The sequence below is a fragment of the Cynocephalus volans genome, chromosome 17 (genome assembly GCF_027409185.1).
Source record: "Cynocephalus volans isolate mCynVol1 chromosome 17, mCynVol1.pri, whole genome shotgun sequence".
Classification (NCBI taxonomy): domain Eukaryota; kingdom Metazoa; phylum Chordata; class Mammalia; order Dermoptera; family Cynocephalidae; genus Cynocephalus; species Cynocephalus volans.
The window spans coordinates 22,897,916-22,913,942 of NC_084476.1; the positions used below are offsets into that span (position 1 = coordinate 22,897,916).

Genomic DNA, 16,027 nt, shown 5'->3' on the forward strand with positions numbered 1-16,027 from the left:
CCTCCACGAAGTAGAGGAGGGTGAAACTGCCTTCAAGGCAAGTGGATTCATGTGCTGAAAGGCTGGAGCTGGGAATGGATGGGAGACGTGCTGCAAGAGGAGTCAACTGGGGAAATCCTCCTGACGGATTTTTGTCTTAAAAACAGAACCAGAGAACTTACACTTCTAGCCATGATAGAATAACTGGTATAGAAGCAGCCCTCCTGCCACATTCAACTGTAAAGCTGGACAAAATACACAAAATAAGTTTTCAGACCTTGAGCAACAGGCAGTGCAGAACTGTGACTTACGAGAGAAAACATGATGTAATCCCCATGGTTACTCCAGCTCTCTGACTCAAGAGACCTTCTAAACCAGGGCACAGAGAGGTAGAGCCCAAACATGCCATCTTGTTGAACTGAGAAGACAGTGATCAAAGTTCAGGAATTCTGAGGTGGCTGGAATTTGTGGGTCAGAATAACAAAGAGGAAACACTCATACAAAAAAGAATTCCAGAAATGTGCAGAGGGGGCCCCTTGAAGTATCTGGCTGAATACCAAGCTGCATTTGTGTAGGGTGAGTCTCTGCAAAGCCTAGCAGCAGAAAATAGCTAACGAAGGGCTATAAGCTGAGTGAAGACTCAGAGATCACACAAGGCTAGGAGATGTATGAGTTCTCACCTGCCAAGGAGGAGAGACCTTGCTGAATACTTCATGCATTCAGTTGAGACCCAGAAAGGCCATTTCTTAGAGGAGATACTCTAACCCTAGATTAGAACTATTCTATTCTATTCTATTCAGGCCTTTGAGGTATCAAGTTGATCTGTAAGTAAGTTAACTGACTGCCAGAACAAAACTCAACACTATCCAAAGGAAGACAACAAAATCCAGTCAGTCGAAACACAGCATCTGTAATGTGCAGCATGGGACAAACACTTCTTTTTCAGGTGAAACAGGAAATGTGATTAATAATCAAGGGAAAAACCAGTCACCAGAAACACACAGAAATGGCAGGAATGATGGAATTAGTAGACAAGGACCTTAAAATAGCTACTATAAATATGCTCAAAGATTTAAAGGAGAACATGAACATAATGAACAGAGAAATAAAAGCTATAAAAAGGAACCAAATGGAACTTATAGAAATGGAAAATACAATGGCTGAAATAAAAACTTCTCTTGATGAATTTTTCTAATAAAGCAGATTAGATACCACAGAAGGAAAGGTCAGTGAATTCGAAGACAGGGCAATAGAAGCAAACAGAACAGAGGGAAAACAAGGCTGGAAAAATGAACAGAGCTTCAGTTAATCAGTAAACATTATCAAACAACTAACATAGGTGTAATTAAAGTCTCAGCAGGAGATGAAAGAGAAATTAGGGAAGAAAAATATTTGAAGAAATATTAGCTGAAATTTTTCCAAATTTGATGAAAAATATAAATGCACTGATCCAAGATGCTCAATGAACCTCAAACAGGACAAACACAAAGGAAACTACATATCATAATAAAATTGCAAAAAACCAGTAATACAAAGAAATATTTAAAGCATCCAAATAAAAATATGTTAATATAGAAGAGCAATTATCAGAATAATTTGACTTCTCACCAGATACAACATAAGCTAGAAGATAAGGAAATAACATTTTTTAAATGCTGAAAAAAAATCTTTTCAACCTACAGTTCCATATCCAGAGACTATGAGAAGGTGAAATAAAAACAATTTAAGTTGAAATACTTTCAACCAACAGACCCACAATAGAAGTTTTAATCTTAAGTTCTTCAGGAATAAAGAAAAAGAATAATAGGTGGAATTCAGATTTACACAAAGCAAAGCACCAAAAATCATAAATATGAGTATGTGGGTAAATAAAAGGCATTTTCACATTTTGTAGCTACTTATACAAATAATTAAACAAATAATTGTTTAAAGCCAAAAGAGTATTGCTGAGTTTATCACATATATAAGTGTACATGTATGATAAAAAAAAAAAAGCACAAAGGAGAGTGGTAAATGGGAAGTATACTGTTGTAAGGTTTTAATATTATATGTTATGCGTTATGATATAAATTCATGGTAGACTGTAACGTATTGAAGATGTACATTATAAACCACAGACTAACCACTGAAGAAAAAGAGTTATAGCCAGAAAGCTAACAGAGGAAATAAAAAAAATTAATACTTAAGAAGGCAAGAAAATAAGAAAAAATGAACAATAAGAACAAATGGTACAAACAGAAAAAAATACAAGATGGTAAACTTAAATGTAACCATATCAATAAATTACATTAAATGTAAATGGATTAAACACTTCAATTAAAAGGCAGGGATTGTCAGATGGGATAAAAGAGCAAGAACCAACTACAATCATTTGTCGCTTAATGATGAGGATACATTCTGAGAAATGAGTTGTTAGGTGATTTCCTCATTTTGTAAATATCGGAGTATACTTACACAAACCTAAAGGGAATACCTACCATACACCTAAGCTATATGGTATACCCTATTGCTCCTATTTGAGTAATGCATTGCATTACGATGTTATGATGGTTATGACATAAGTAAATGATAGAAACTTTTCAGCTCCATTATAATCTTATGGGACCACCTTTGTATATTCTGTCTGTTGTTGACCAAAACATTGTTCTATGGCACAAAACTGTACATGTACACACTTCAAATATAAAGGTACAGACAGATTAAAAGAAAAAGACGAAAAGAGATACACCATGCAAACACTAATCCTAAGGAAGTAGTAATGGCTATAATTACAGATAAAGTAGATATCAGTAAAACAGGTATTATCAGAGATAAAGAAGGGCATTGCACAATTTAAAGAGTAACTTCATCAAGACATAATGATCCTAAGTTGTGCACCTAATAACAGAGTTTCAAATTACATGAACCTGAAACAAACAGACCTAAAAGGGGAAACAGACAAATCCACAATTATAGTTGAGGATTCTGATGCTTCTCTCTCAGTACTTGATAGGACAAATTAAAAAAAAAAAAAAAAAAAGCAAGAAAGGGTATAGAGATTTAAAAAAGCAACTTTAACTGACACTACAGGATACACTTTTTGTTGTTAAGTGAGCATGGAACATGCAGCAAGAGAACACATGGTACATCATAAAACATATCTGAATAAATTTCAAAGATTAGAATTCATGTAGAATATGTTCTCTGGTCACCATGGAATTAGAAATCCATAACAAAAAACACTTGAAGATTACTAAATATTTGGAAATGAAATACTTCTAAATAATCCTTCCTACAAAGAAAATTCCAGGCTTGATGGCTTCACTGTTGAACTCTACAGAACATTTATGGAAAATAATAACAATTCTACACAAACTCTTCAGAAAATTGAAGAGAAGGGAATACTCTTCCCAACTCATTCTATGAGGTCGGCATCACTCCGATACCCAATGTAAACAAGGACATTACGAGAAAAGAAAAATATACTGCTGGTTAGGATGCAAAACGGCACAATCACTTTGGAAAACCGTTTGGCTGTTTCTTCAAAGTTAAACATACACCTACAATACGATCCAGCCATTTTACTCCTAGGTATTTACCCAGGAGAAATGAAAGCATTTGTCCATATGAAGACTTGTACACAAATGTTCATAGAAGCTTTATTTGCATTAGGTCCAAACTGGAAACAACCCAAATGTCCATCCATAAGTAAACAGATAAAGGAATTGTGGTATGTTTATCTAGACAATGGACTACTACTGTTCATCAATTAAAAGGAATGAACTACTGAAACATGCAAATATAGACAAATCTTGAAACAATTATGCTGAATGAAAGATGTTAGACCCTTCAGTGCCCCCCACCCCAAAATACATACTATAAGATTCCATATGTGTAAAATTCTACGAAATGCAAACTAATCTACAGTAATCGGAAAGAGATCAGTGTTTGCCTGGTGATGGGGAAGTGGTGAGCAAGGAAATACAAAACAGCATGAGGAAACTGTGTGGGGGGGAGGTTGTGTATGTTCATTATCTTGATTGTGGTGTTAGTTTCATGGGTGCATACATAGGTCAAAACTTATCAAATTGTACACTTAAATAACAGGCATTTTATTGTATGATAATATACCTCAATAGACATGTTTTTTAAAGAAAACTTCACCAGAAATATTTATTTTCTTGATTATGACCATCATTAACACACTACTAATTTATATGGGGTACTCTGCTAATCCTAGGATTGTAGCTCCCTGTCCTTGTGGGGACAGTTTTGGGAATGATATTAAAAGCTGGGTAATATCCTGGGGAATTTTAGAGAGAAGTGAGCAGAACACATGTTCTTGAAAGCAAACTAACTGTTCAGACTACCCTGGCTCTTCAAGTAATTTAGATGCCTATGTAAGAACTTGATCATGGTGATTATTTCACAATTTATACAGAGAGAGCAAATCAAGTTGTACACCTTAATATATATTGTTAAAAAAAAAACTTCAAAGAAGGAAGTCATTCTTCTGTCAAAGAAGAAACATCCCAATGTCATAACTTTCTTCAGTTCGTTTCACAGTTTGACTTTCTGATATTCTTAATGGATTTTAATTAAGTGTAGGCATGATGACTTGTTTTTTTAAAAATCCATGTAGTTCACTACACTAATAAAAGAAAAAAATCCAAAGAATCATCTCAACAGATGTAGGAAAAGATCATGTAACATCAATTAATAATAAAAATTTTCAGTAAATTATGAACAGAAGGTAGTAACTTCCTCAAATGATAAAGGGCACCTATAAAACCTACTTCAGCTAACACAATACTTAAGCCTGAAAATGATGACACTTCAAGATTAAAAACTGAACCTAGAACTGGGAACAAGGCAGAAAATATCCACTCGTTTCTTCTATTCAACATTGTACTACAGAATCCTAACCAAAATAGTTAAGAAGAAAAAAATTATAAAAAGAATACGGATTGGAAAGAAAGAAGCTGTCTTTATTAGCAGATGACATCATCATGTATAAGGAAAATCCTAAGAAATCTACAAAAAATCTATTAGAACTAATAAGTGAATTTAGCAAAATTGCGGGATACAAATTTAACTTACAAAAATCAATTGTTTGTATGCAATGGCAATAAACAATTAGAAAATTAAATTTAAAAATCACAGTAGCATCAAAAAACATACAATACTTGGAGATCATTTGATGAAATATGTGCAAGACCTCTCCTCTGAAAGGAGACTCTTGCTGCTCAGAGAACTAAACATGTCTTAAATACTCGCAAAGAGAGACCATGTTCACAAATCAGAAGACCCAATATTACTGCAATATCCATTCTACCCAAACTGGTCTATGGATTTGATGTAATCCCCAAAAAATCCCAGTTGGATTCCTTTTCATAGAAATTGTCAAGAGACTAACATTCATATCGAAAAATATATTTTAAAAATACTTATTTTAACATTTATTCTACATATTCTTAAAAAAGAAGAACAAAGTTGAAAAACTAAGAGTAGTGATTTAAATAAGACCACATGGAATTGATATAAGGATAAAGAGACCAATGGAAGAGAAACTCACAATTATACATTCAACTGATTTTTAACAAAGGTACCAATGCAATATAAAAAAAGATAATTTTTTCAACAAATGGTGTTGGAACAACCAGAAATATGTATGGAATAAAATGAATCTCACCCCATACCTCACATCATTCACAAAAGTTAACCTGAAATAGATCACAGACCTAATCACAAAATCTAAACTTAGAAAGCTTCCAAAAGATAATAAAGGAGGATATCTTCACCATTTTGAGATAGGCAAGGATGTCCTTGAGGTTGCACCCAGAAAGTACTAACTATAGAAAAAATTGATAAACTGGACTTCATCAAAATGAAAAACACCTGCTCATCAAATGATACTACATGAAAATCAACAGGCATGCCAGAGGCGAAATATCCACAATACACATATCTGACAAAGGAATATATAAAGAACTCCTTATTAGAATTTATTAGAATATATAAAGAACTCCTACAACTCAGTAATAAAACGACAAACAACCCAACCAAAAAAATAGGCAAAAGGTTTAAACAGACATTTTCCAATGTAAAATATACAATGGCCAATAAGCAAATGCAAAGATGTTCTACATCATAAGTCACCAGGAAAAAACAAATTCACACCACAATGAGATACCATGGCCCACTCACTGGAATAGCTAAAATTAAATAGCCCCATGCCACCAAACGTTGGCAAGAACATGGAGCATGTGCAACTCCCAGACATGGCTGGTGGGAGTGTAAGATGTTACAGCCATTTTGGAAAATGGTGTGTTAGTTATTAAAAAGTTAAACATCCCATCCCCGACGACCAAGTAATTCTACTCCTCAGTATTTATCCAAGAGAAATAAACAGGTGTCCACAAAAAGTCTCATACAAGCATTTTCACAGCAGCTTTACTTATAACAACCTAAAACTGCGAACAACTCAAATGAACAGGTATATGGCTAAACAAGCTGTGGTATTTTCATAAAATGGAATATTGCTCAGAAGTAAAAAAGAATGAACTGATACACACAACATGATGAGTCTTAAAAACATTTTGTGTGAAAGAAGCCAGACACACAAGACTCCATTCTAAAAGCTTCTGAACTCAGCCTATGTCCTTCTGGATACCCTCACCAGACCCAGGGTCTCAAGCCTCAGCCCTAGATACCACCTGATAAAGCCGTTAAGTCCAGCCCCTGCCTCCATGCAGAACCTATCAGCATAAAAATCTCTAGATCCAGAGGCTACGGGAGGGGCTGTCTCTTGGTCAACCCCGGATAATCAGTCCTCTGTTGGATCTAGCCTTATCTCGCATGCTGTATTTTAAACAGAGATGGTCCTGGAATCCCCAGACTTCAGTGGTTAATAGAGAGATTCATGCAACAGATGCAGAAAGACCAAGAAAGAAAGTCCATCACAGAGAGAAAAAGAAAATAAGGAAAGAGAAAGAGAAGCAGGCAGCTCTTCAAGAGAGAAGCACCAGGATGTTAGGGAAAAAATTAAGGTACAAGCAAGGTACCCCTTCCTGCTGTACCATCTGACATGTCACGCAGAACCTGCTTGCCAGAGTTCAAAGCCAAGTTCCCCCTCTTAGTAACTCTATAACCTTACTAACTTATGCCAGTAAGAGCAGAAGCAGCATTGAAGATATCCCCCAAAGGCTGAAGACAAGGTTGAAGGCTCGCCTTGTAACTAACCCCTGACTGTTAAGTGCATCCTGGGTAGGTTCCTCCCTGGGTACCAGGCACCAGGGCAGTCAATGCTTCACTGGAGAGCACAGATGGGCAGATGCCCACATCTAGTTGCCCATGGAAAGCTGGATCCCAGAGGCAGCCAGGCCATGTAGTTCAAGTCCAGCCATAGCTCTGATGCCTGGGCACCAGCACCAAGTGGGTCAAATGGACAGGTCGGTGCCCACCCTGTGGAACCTCTGAATCCTCTCTTCCCATGCAGGATCTGGCACTGCGGGAGGCATTGGATGACTCATACATTCCCAGCCTGAGTGGCAGAATGGCTTCTTCTAGCTGGACCACTGCAGGTGCCTGCCTGAGGGTCACCTCATGTCAGAGATGTCTGGAATCCAGATCTTGCGTTGGAAAGACCCCAAAAGCTCTCACAGATGGGAAATTTGAGCCCAGTGCTTGACCTCAAGACTGGAGCTCTTGCCCACAGGGAGATTCCTCAGGCCCTGCCACTCTCTCCAGCAGAAAGGAATTCTGGGGAAGCTGCCTACACTGCCCTGCAAGCTCTGAACACCTCTGCCTCCCCACTAGAATACTCTCGGGGGAACCATATGTCTGCACCGCTTCTGTCAGGGCTCCAGGAAGGTCATGAGCCTCCCTAGACTGTGAGTGGCTTTGAACCCCTAGTGACCTAGTGTAAATCACCCTCTCTCTCCAGACTTAAGTCTTCCCCTCCATGGAACGGGAAGTGGAATCCCCACACCTCTGCTATAAAAAACAAAAGCAGTAATACTCCTGAATAGGCTCCTCAACATGCAGCCCTACTGCCCTGAGACTCTGTGTAAGTCCTGCCCCTGTCAGAACTGTGGTTTCTCCACCTGTACAGGGAGGGGTGGAGGACTGAGGACCCTCCTAGCACATACACTTGGAGATTTAAGGATGGAGACTCCTCTGATACCCAGAAAGGGAGGTGGAAAATCAGTGGGCACAACCACAGGCATCATGACAATGGAAGGCCACAATGTTCCCGTGGGAAGGGCCCTTACAGTCCTTTCCCTGCCCTGCCAGCGAGAGGTCGTGGGCCAGACACAGGATACAGCGAGACTGTGACCCAGCCGGGATTAATACCCAGGGCTTCCAACTCCCAGCCTGGTGCTCCTTCTGCTTCCCCAGCTTTCCCACGCTCCTGGCCTGGGTCACTCCTTGTATTAGTTCAGACTCAAGTTGCATCACAGGGCACTGGCTTTGGGGGTAGGCATTCACAGGTGAGGACAGAGCCACCAAAGGACTTGGACAACTGACTCCTGCCCTTCTAACCCCACATCCCTGTGGGCCCCAGACCTTGGAGTCTACTAAGGGAGGACCCTGACTCTACTGGCTTAAGAGAGGGGCCTTCCCAGCTGTTCTAACCACTACCCCAGGTCAGACCTAGACACATGGAGACTGCCTCAGAACCGAGCCCACTTTGCTTCCACCTTGCCCTGGCACAGCTCCAGAGGGTTGGCCAATGGCTAGCCCACCCTTCCCCCAACTCTCCACATCCCTCCATGCCCCAGTTGGAGGAGGTACTCACTGATGGGGGCGTGTAAGGCCACGTGCTCCTGGTAGGGCGTGTAGTACTTGTACTGCTTCCCGCAGAACTCACAAGTGTAATTGCCAGTTTCTGTCCAAGAAGGAGAAGAACATGTAAGGACACGCACCTGGCCCCCACCTTAAGCATCAGCGTGCTCCCACCCCCCAAACAAACTCCTCCTCACTCTGGGACCACCAACTAGAATCAACTGACTCCAGGGCCAGACTGCTTCAGTTCAAATGCCAGCTTGGCCATTTCGAGCTGGGTAGCCTCTCTGTGCCTCAGTTTTCCTATCTGTAAAACAGAGGTAATAATAGCACCTAGGACCACCTTATAGGATTGCTATGAGGATTAAATTTCTGTGTTAAGTGCTTAGAACAGTACCTGGCACATGCTGTCCTCCCTCATCACTCCACCCCCAACCCCAGTGCTCAAGAACTGGGCAGGTGACCCGAGTTGACCTCCAATGCCAAGCTCTCCATTAACCCCTTTGCAAGCCCTGCCCTCTGCCAGGGCCACACCTGGGTCCCCTCGCCTCCAGGACCTTCCCTACCCACAAGCACCCCCCACCCACCAGCAGCAGGGGTCACTTCTTCCTCTCAGGTCCCACCAGACTTTATCTTTACCTCTCTTTGGGTACTGCCTAACTTCTTTCTTCTTAAAAAAGTCTGATGTAATATTGTTCACTGGGGGAAGATTATAAAATACTGATAAATACAAGTACAAAATTTAAAAAATAAAGAGAAATTTCAATCATCTGTAATCCCCACACAAAGAGTAGCATCTACCTCTTGGGGTAGAGTATGCCCCCCATCATCTGCCCCAGTCCCCACCCTTCACTCCCTTATCATCTGGACATGCTTCTCTCCCCGACATCATTTGTCTGGCTCCTGTGGGCCTCTGATCAGTCAGCCCTGATCAATATCCTCTTTGTAACCTGGTGTATTCAATTGACAATACTTTGTGGACATCTTGCCCAATCAATAAAAATCGATCACTACTGCATTTATTGGCTGCAAAGTCCCCACTGGACTTTGTAATGTGCTGAGCCAGTCCCCTATACCAAGAGACATTTAGATTGTTTCAAAATTTTTTCCCTTATTAGAAAAATGCTGTGATCCACATCCTTGTAGAATTTTTTGCTCATTTGCTCATTAGTTTTGCACATTATTACAAAATAAAGATTATTGCACATCATCTTCGCACATTATTTTCTCAAGATAAATTCCAAGAGGTGGGAAAAGGTATGCATTTTTAAGGCTTTTGATAACCATAGCACCGTCACTGCAACCACAAAGGTGTGGAAATGGCTGTTTCTGTACACTGCAGCCAGCATCAAGTATTAATCATCTTCCTAAAATTTTGCCTGATGGGAAGAACTATATTGCACTGCTGGTTTTATTGTCCATTTATTTGATTTCTAAGGAAACTGACTATTTTTCATGTTTAATTAGCTATAATTTTTCTTTTGTGACTTTCCTTTTGTGTTTACAGCAGTGTTTCTATATGTGTACAATCGGCTCTCCATATCCATGGGTTCTGCCTTTGTGGATTCAACCGTGGACTGAAAATATTTTTTAAAAAATTGTGCCTATACTGAAGATGTACAGACATTTTTTTTCTTGTCATTATTCCTAAACAATACAGTATGACAACTCTTTATACAGCATTTATATCATATTTGGTATTATAAGTAATCTAGAGATGATTTAAGTATACAGCAAGATGTGCATAGGTTATATATGCAAATACTAGGCCATTTTATACCAGGGACTTGAGCATCCTCAGATTTTAATATCCATGGGGGTCCTGGAACCAATCCCCCATGGATACCAAGGAACAAGTATATTTACCTTTTTTAAAACCACTATAACTCTATAGATTAAGGATATCAACATTTTGTTATATATTACAATTATTATTTTCTTCATTGGTTTCTTAGTCTGTTTATGTTTTTCTCTCCCAATATAGAAGCTTTAGAATTCTTGGTAGTTAAATAATCTTTGTATGATTCATAAATACTGGAAAAGGTGTGTTATTTGCTGTTTGTAGGCTTCAAAGTTTAGGTCAACTAGGTTAATTATATTATTTAAATCCTACAAAGCCTTGTCTGTCTACTTGCTCTGTCAAAGACTAAATGTTGTAATAAATCCTGCCATTGCACTGTATTTCTCAATTTATTTTGTATTATTTAGATACAATGTTGTTCGATGCATAAAGGCTTATGGGATCCAAAATCTTCACTGTGAACTGTTCTTGTTTTGTTTTGTTTTGAAACTATTTTCCAACACAGTACTTCTCAAAGTATGGTCCTTGGACCAGCAACATCAGCATCACCTGGGAACCTGTTAGAAATGCAAATTGTCAGGACTTCCCTAAGACCTCCTGAAAGAAAATTTAGGGATGGGATCCAGCAATCTGTGTTTTAACAAGCCCTCCAGAAAATTCTGATGCATAGAAAGTTTAAGAATCAATGCTCTAACACTTAATTATACTGTTTCATTAGTTCATCTGGCATTAATATTATTAATTTCTTAATAATTATTTTGTCACATCCTGCTTTCTATTTGTTTGCATGTGCCTAAAGACACTTCCCTAAATTTTATTGTACTTTCATTCATTAAAGAGGTACTGTGCTAAGTGTTGGCACAAAATGCTGAGCAAAAACAAGAAGGGTTTCTGTTCAAGGAACTTACAGTCTAGAAAAGGAGACAGAAGAATCAAAAAATCACACAAACAAATTTAAAACTACAACCAGGATAGGTGCTATGAAACCCCTGATAGAGAATTTAATGTAGTTAACGAATTAGAAAAGAGAAGCTCACACTCAGAGTAAAAGACAAAGAATTAACTAGATATGTCCCTGATAAACCACTAATAATTGGATTATTTTAAATTAACCTAACAACCTTTGTCTTCTAATAAAGGAGATTATGCCATTTGCTTTTATTGCTATAACTGATCTGGTTTTAAGATTCTGGTTTTTTTTCATGTTCCACCCTTTCTGGTTTGTTCCCTTAGTTTTTGGTTATTTGATCCATGAACTCTTTTTTTCTGTTATTCTCCAATATTTCATTATTTCCCAAAATTCTCTGTTGTTTAGACAGTATACATTTCTCTAATTGTTAATAGTCAAGTGGGAAATGACATTTTTAAGTCTATCTCCATTAAGAAAGGTAGTTTAACCTAAAGCCTCTCGAACTTTTTACTAGGTGTAAGAATCACCTAGAAAGACTGTTACAACAGATACTGAGCTGCTCCACCCCAGAGATTCTGATCCCGTCCGTGTGGGGTAGGGACTAAGAATTTACATTTCTAATAAGCTTTCAGAAGATGCTGATCTTGCTGGTCTGGAACCACACTGTGAGTCTGGTTTAATCTACTTTACTGTATCCCTCACCAATTCCTTCCTTTTTTTTCTTTTTAAACTCATTTTTCACATTTTAGAAAAATCTTTGTTTCCTGCATTCAATTTTATAATCAGATTTACAACACTTTAAACTTACTTCTAATTTATCTGGCTTTAGTATTCATAAGTCTTCTTATACTACAAATTCCTTGTGATTGAGCCCTTAAATGTGCTCTACCACTCAATTCATTGAAATATATCTTTAAATAATTTTGTGAAGATGAGTACATATAGGAAAAACAGTATGTTTTGAGACCTCACTTTTTTCTTTACAAATAAACCACAATTTGTCTAGATTTGTCTTAGATTACATCCTTTTCCCTTTAAAACTTAATCATTATCTTTTGGGATTTAGTGCTGCAGGGACGTCTGAGGCAAGTCCACCTCCATTTCATGTGTATGTAACTTGCTTTTTTATGCCTAGATGCCTGTAGTTTTTTTCCTTTATATTTACAGTTTTAAAAAGTCACTGAGATCTATGTAGGTATGGGTCTCTTCATATTGATTCTACCTGGCACATGACAAGCCCATTAAATCTGTACACACAGATCTTCCTTTAGCTGAGCAAATTTTTCTTCTGTTAGATCTTTGAGTACTGCTTTTATCCCATTGGCACTATACTACCAACTATCTGGAATTGGTTCCCTATTCTCTGTATTTATCATGTTTTCCTCTCATTAACTTTCATTTGTTCAAGTTTGTCCTTCACACCACTAATTCCATTTCTGTAGATCAACTCTGCTCCTTACCACCTACAATGTAGATTTTAACTCTGTTCTTATGTTTTCTGCTTCCTGTAATCCTTCCTCATCTCACTCCTCTTTGCCTTTTTATCTTATCATGTTGCTTTTTTTCACCATAAAGCTTCAGGCTCCTTTTTCACAGAGGTCACGTTATGTACTGAATTTGTACCACCACTCTCTCCCCCTACCCCCAATCAAATTTGTCTGTTGAACCCTACCCCACAATGTGACAGCATTTGTAGACAGGGTCTTTGGGAGGTAATTATGTTTAATGCCCTTTTAAGAAGAGACACCAGAGAGCTTACTCTCTCTCACCACCATCAATGAGAAGGTGGCTGTCTGCAAGCCTGGTAAGAGAGCCCTCACCAGAACCAACTGTGTTGGCACCTTGACCTTGACTGCCCAGACTCCAGAGCTATGACAAGTAAGTTTCTGTTGTTTAAGCCACCCAGTCTGTGGTATTTTGTTGTGGCAGCCCAAATGGATTAAAACAGATCATGTTTTCTCATATGCTACTGAGGCTGTCAAATAATTTTCTTTTAGATTTTGTAGTAGATCATTTTCAGAGGTAAGCTCTTCCCTGGAGTCTTCTAAATTCTCTTATTCTTGTTATGTGGAATTTTCACATTTCTCATGTTTTGGTTTTCAAGTTACTCTTCTTTACCCAGGTATAAAAACCAAGTAACCTAGAAATGAATCCAGTTTGATTCTCTTTCAATAGACAATATGAATGAATTGTCCTTGATGCTCCCTCTGCCCATTACCATGGTAGTAATTCTCAGATCTGCAGCTGAAGGGCAAGTTGACATGAGACTCCTCAGACCAACTCCCTCCTTCTAGCAGTACCCCTCTGCTCAGTCATGGCTCCAGCTTCCTCCTCCCTGAGTACCTCCTTCTCTAATTTGCTAAGCTGATGCCAATGTGGAAAGTGTACTTCCCAGCATGCATTGCTACCTGGATTTTCCTTCTCTACCCCCAAACTACAGAGTTTTACTTGGGTCAACTATTCCCTTTGCAATGCATGGTGATGCCTCTACTGCCTCCCCTTATTCTATGCCTAGTCTTTTTCAGGGTTCTGTGGCATTGGCCTGCTTACAAGAAGTGGTAGAAGCCCCAGAAACAGCATTTTATCTCACAAGGTGGCTCCTGAGTACCAAGAGACAGCCTTATACTGCTCCAGCAATCTCAACTCCATTAAGTCAAGCTGGGAGAACGCTGGCAGCCAGACCCAGTTTGGTTTTCTCAAGGCAATCCCACACTCATTATAATTTGTGATAATTCCTCCCAGGTCCTAGCATTGGCTGTCTGTCACACCTGGTTAAAGACATACAGAACAAGTTTCATCTCATTCTGATCTTCCTGGGTAATTAACAGGTACCACTTATTTAATGCCTTCCATGTATGTGTCAAGGACTATGTTAATCCCTTTACAAATATAATCTCATCTAATCCCCATGACAATCCTGAAAAGAGAGTCTTACTGTCATCATCCCACTTTAGAGTTAAAGAAACTGTGGATTAGACAGATTAGAAAACTTGTAGGATATCTCACCGCTACTAAGTGTAAAGCTGAGACGCATATTTGGGCTGGCTCTAAAAATCGTGCCTTTGACTATTTCTCAGTAACATCTCTCATTTATTTTTACACCCTGAATATGAGCCAGGTGCTGGGCTAGACACTTTATACATGCACTCCAACAACCCTGGAGAACAGACTGATGTTGTTGTCCCAATTTAGAGATGAGACAAGGGACACTCAGAAGGGGTAAGTAGCTAGCAAATTGGTGATGCCAACGTTAACCCAGGCCTGTCTGACTCCAGAACCTATCTTCATAATGATAAAGCCACAGTTTGAAGGGCAATACCTCACTGGGGCTGCTGATAGATGGTGGATAGATACTGAAGCAGGAGGTCACAGATCCCTCTGTCCCTGTCCTGTGACTGCAAAAGTCTGTCTTTACCACTAGACTATGAATTCTTTGAATGCTGGGGAATGGTCTGATTCACGTCTATGTTTCCCCAGCAGAGTCTAACTTCTAGCAGTTACAGTGCTGAGGATTTCATCATTTTCTTCATCTTCATTTTAATGTTCCCGTTTCTCGAGTGTTTATGACACACGTGACAAACACTTTACAGACATGATCTCATCCTCAGTTTCCTGAATGCTTTAAGAAGAAAGCAAAGAATGACCTCCTGACCACAGAAGAGGGAGAAGGAAGAAAAAGCGTTTGGCGGGGGACCCATCCAACACCTTCCAAGGCTGGGACCGAGCTCCGCCCTCTAAGGAGCAGACCCGACTTCAGTGTTTCAGCTCCTCTGATTTTCCTTCACTCAGATTTCCTGCTACACCTGTTCTGTGTTTTAGCATATACTTTTGCAAACTGCCTTAGATCCTTGTCACAATGAAGCAGAGACAGTAAAGGTGTGTTCTTGCTGAGTAGTATGTGAGGCGTGGGAAATAAAGAGGTGAATAAGCGAGCATGTAAAATCCTGAAGCGCGGGAAGGAACGAGTCTACCTCCCCTGTGGTCTCACTGCACCTGTCCTAGGCTGGCCACCCAGCCCTTCCCAATCCATTTTCCTCCCAGCAGCCAAAGCGCTCTTCCAAAAATGCAAATCTGATCAGGTCCCTTGCCCACTTAGTAAAGCTCTGGTTCTTTACCCTCAGGATGAAGTCTAGATGCCACCTTCCAGCCTTCAAGGTTCTCTGAGACCCGAGCCACTGATTCTCCTTCCAGTCCTCAGAACTCACGCTGCTCTTCTGACTTTGCATATGAGGCAGGAGCTTATGGCCCACCCTCGGCCCCACCCTGAAAGCTCCCTGTGCTCCCAAGGCTGGATTCCCCCTCCCCCACAGCTCCCTCCAGGACTGTCTGTTTTAACTACCTGCTCACTTATCTACTGTCCCCATCCCCAGGCCCTGTGTAAGTTATCCAAGGGCAAGGCCACCTCTATCCCACTCCCTGTTGTGTTCCCACAACACTCAATACAAGTTTGCCAAAAACAGGCAAGCAAGTCACATGTGTGGCACCTGCCCTCAAGGGGTTGTCTGCACGTGGCTGCCTCAGACAGCTTCACTGGCTGATAAACCCCTTCCAGTAACTATAACAACAGTTAT

At 39.6% G+C, this 16,027-nt stretch overlaps 1 protein-coding gene across 3 annotated transcripts in view; it reads right to left on the minus strand.

The window, feature by feature from the left end:
* The window catches only part of ZNF618 (zinc finger protein 618), a 57,925-nt gene that overhangs the window by 22,762 nt on the left and 19,136 nt on the right, over positions 1 to 16,027 (minus strand). For all 3 annotated transcript variants that reach the window (XM_063082469.1, XM_063082468.1, XM_063082467.1), the window contains one exon: positions 8,759 to 8,848. In XM_063082469.1, the coding sequence (XP_062938539.1) occupies positions 8,759 to 8,848 (90 nt within the window). The remainder of the gene's footprint in view (positions 1 to 8,758; positions 8,849 to 16,027) is intronic.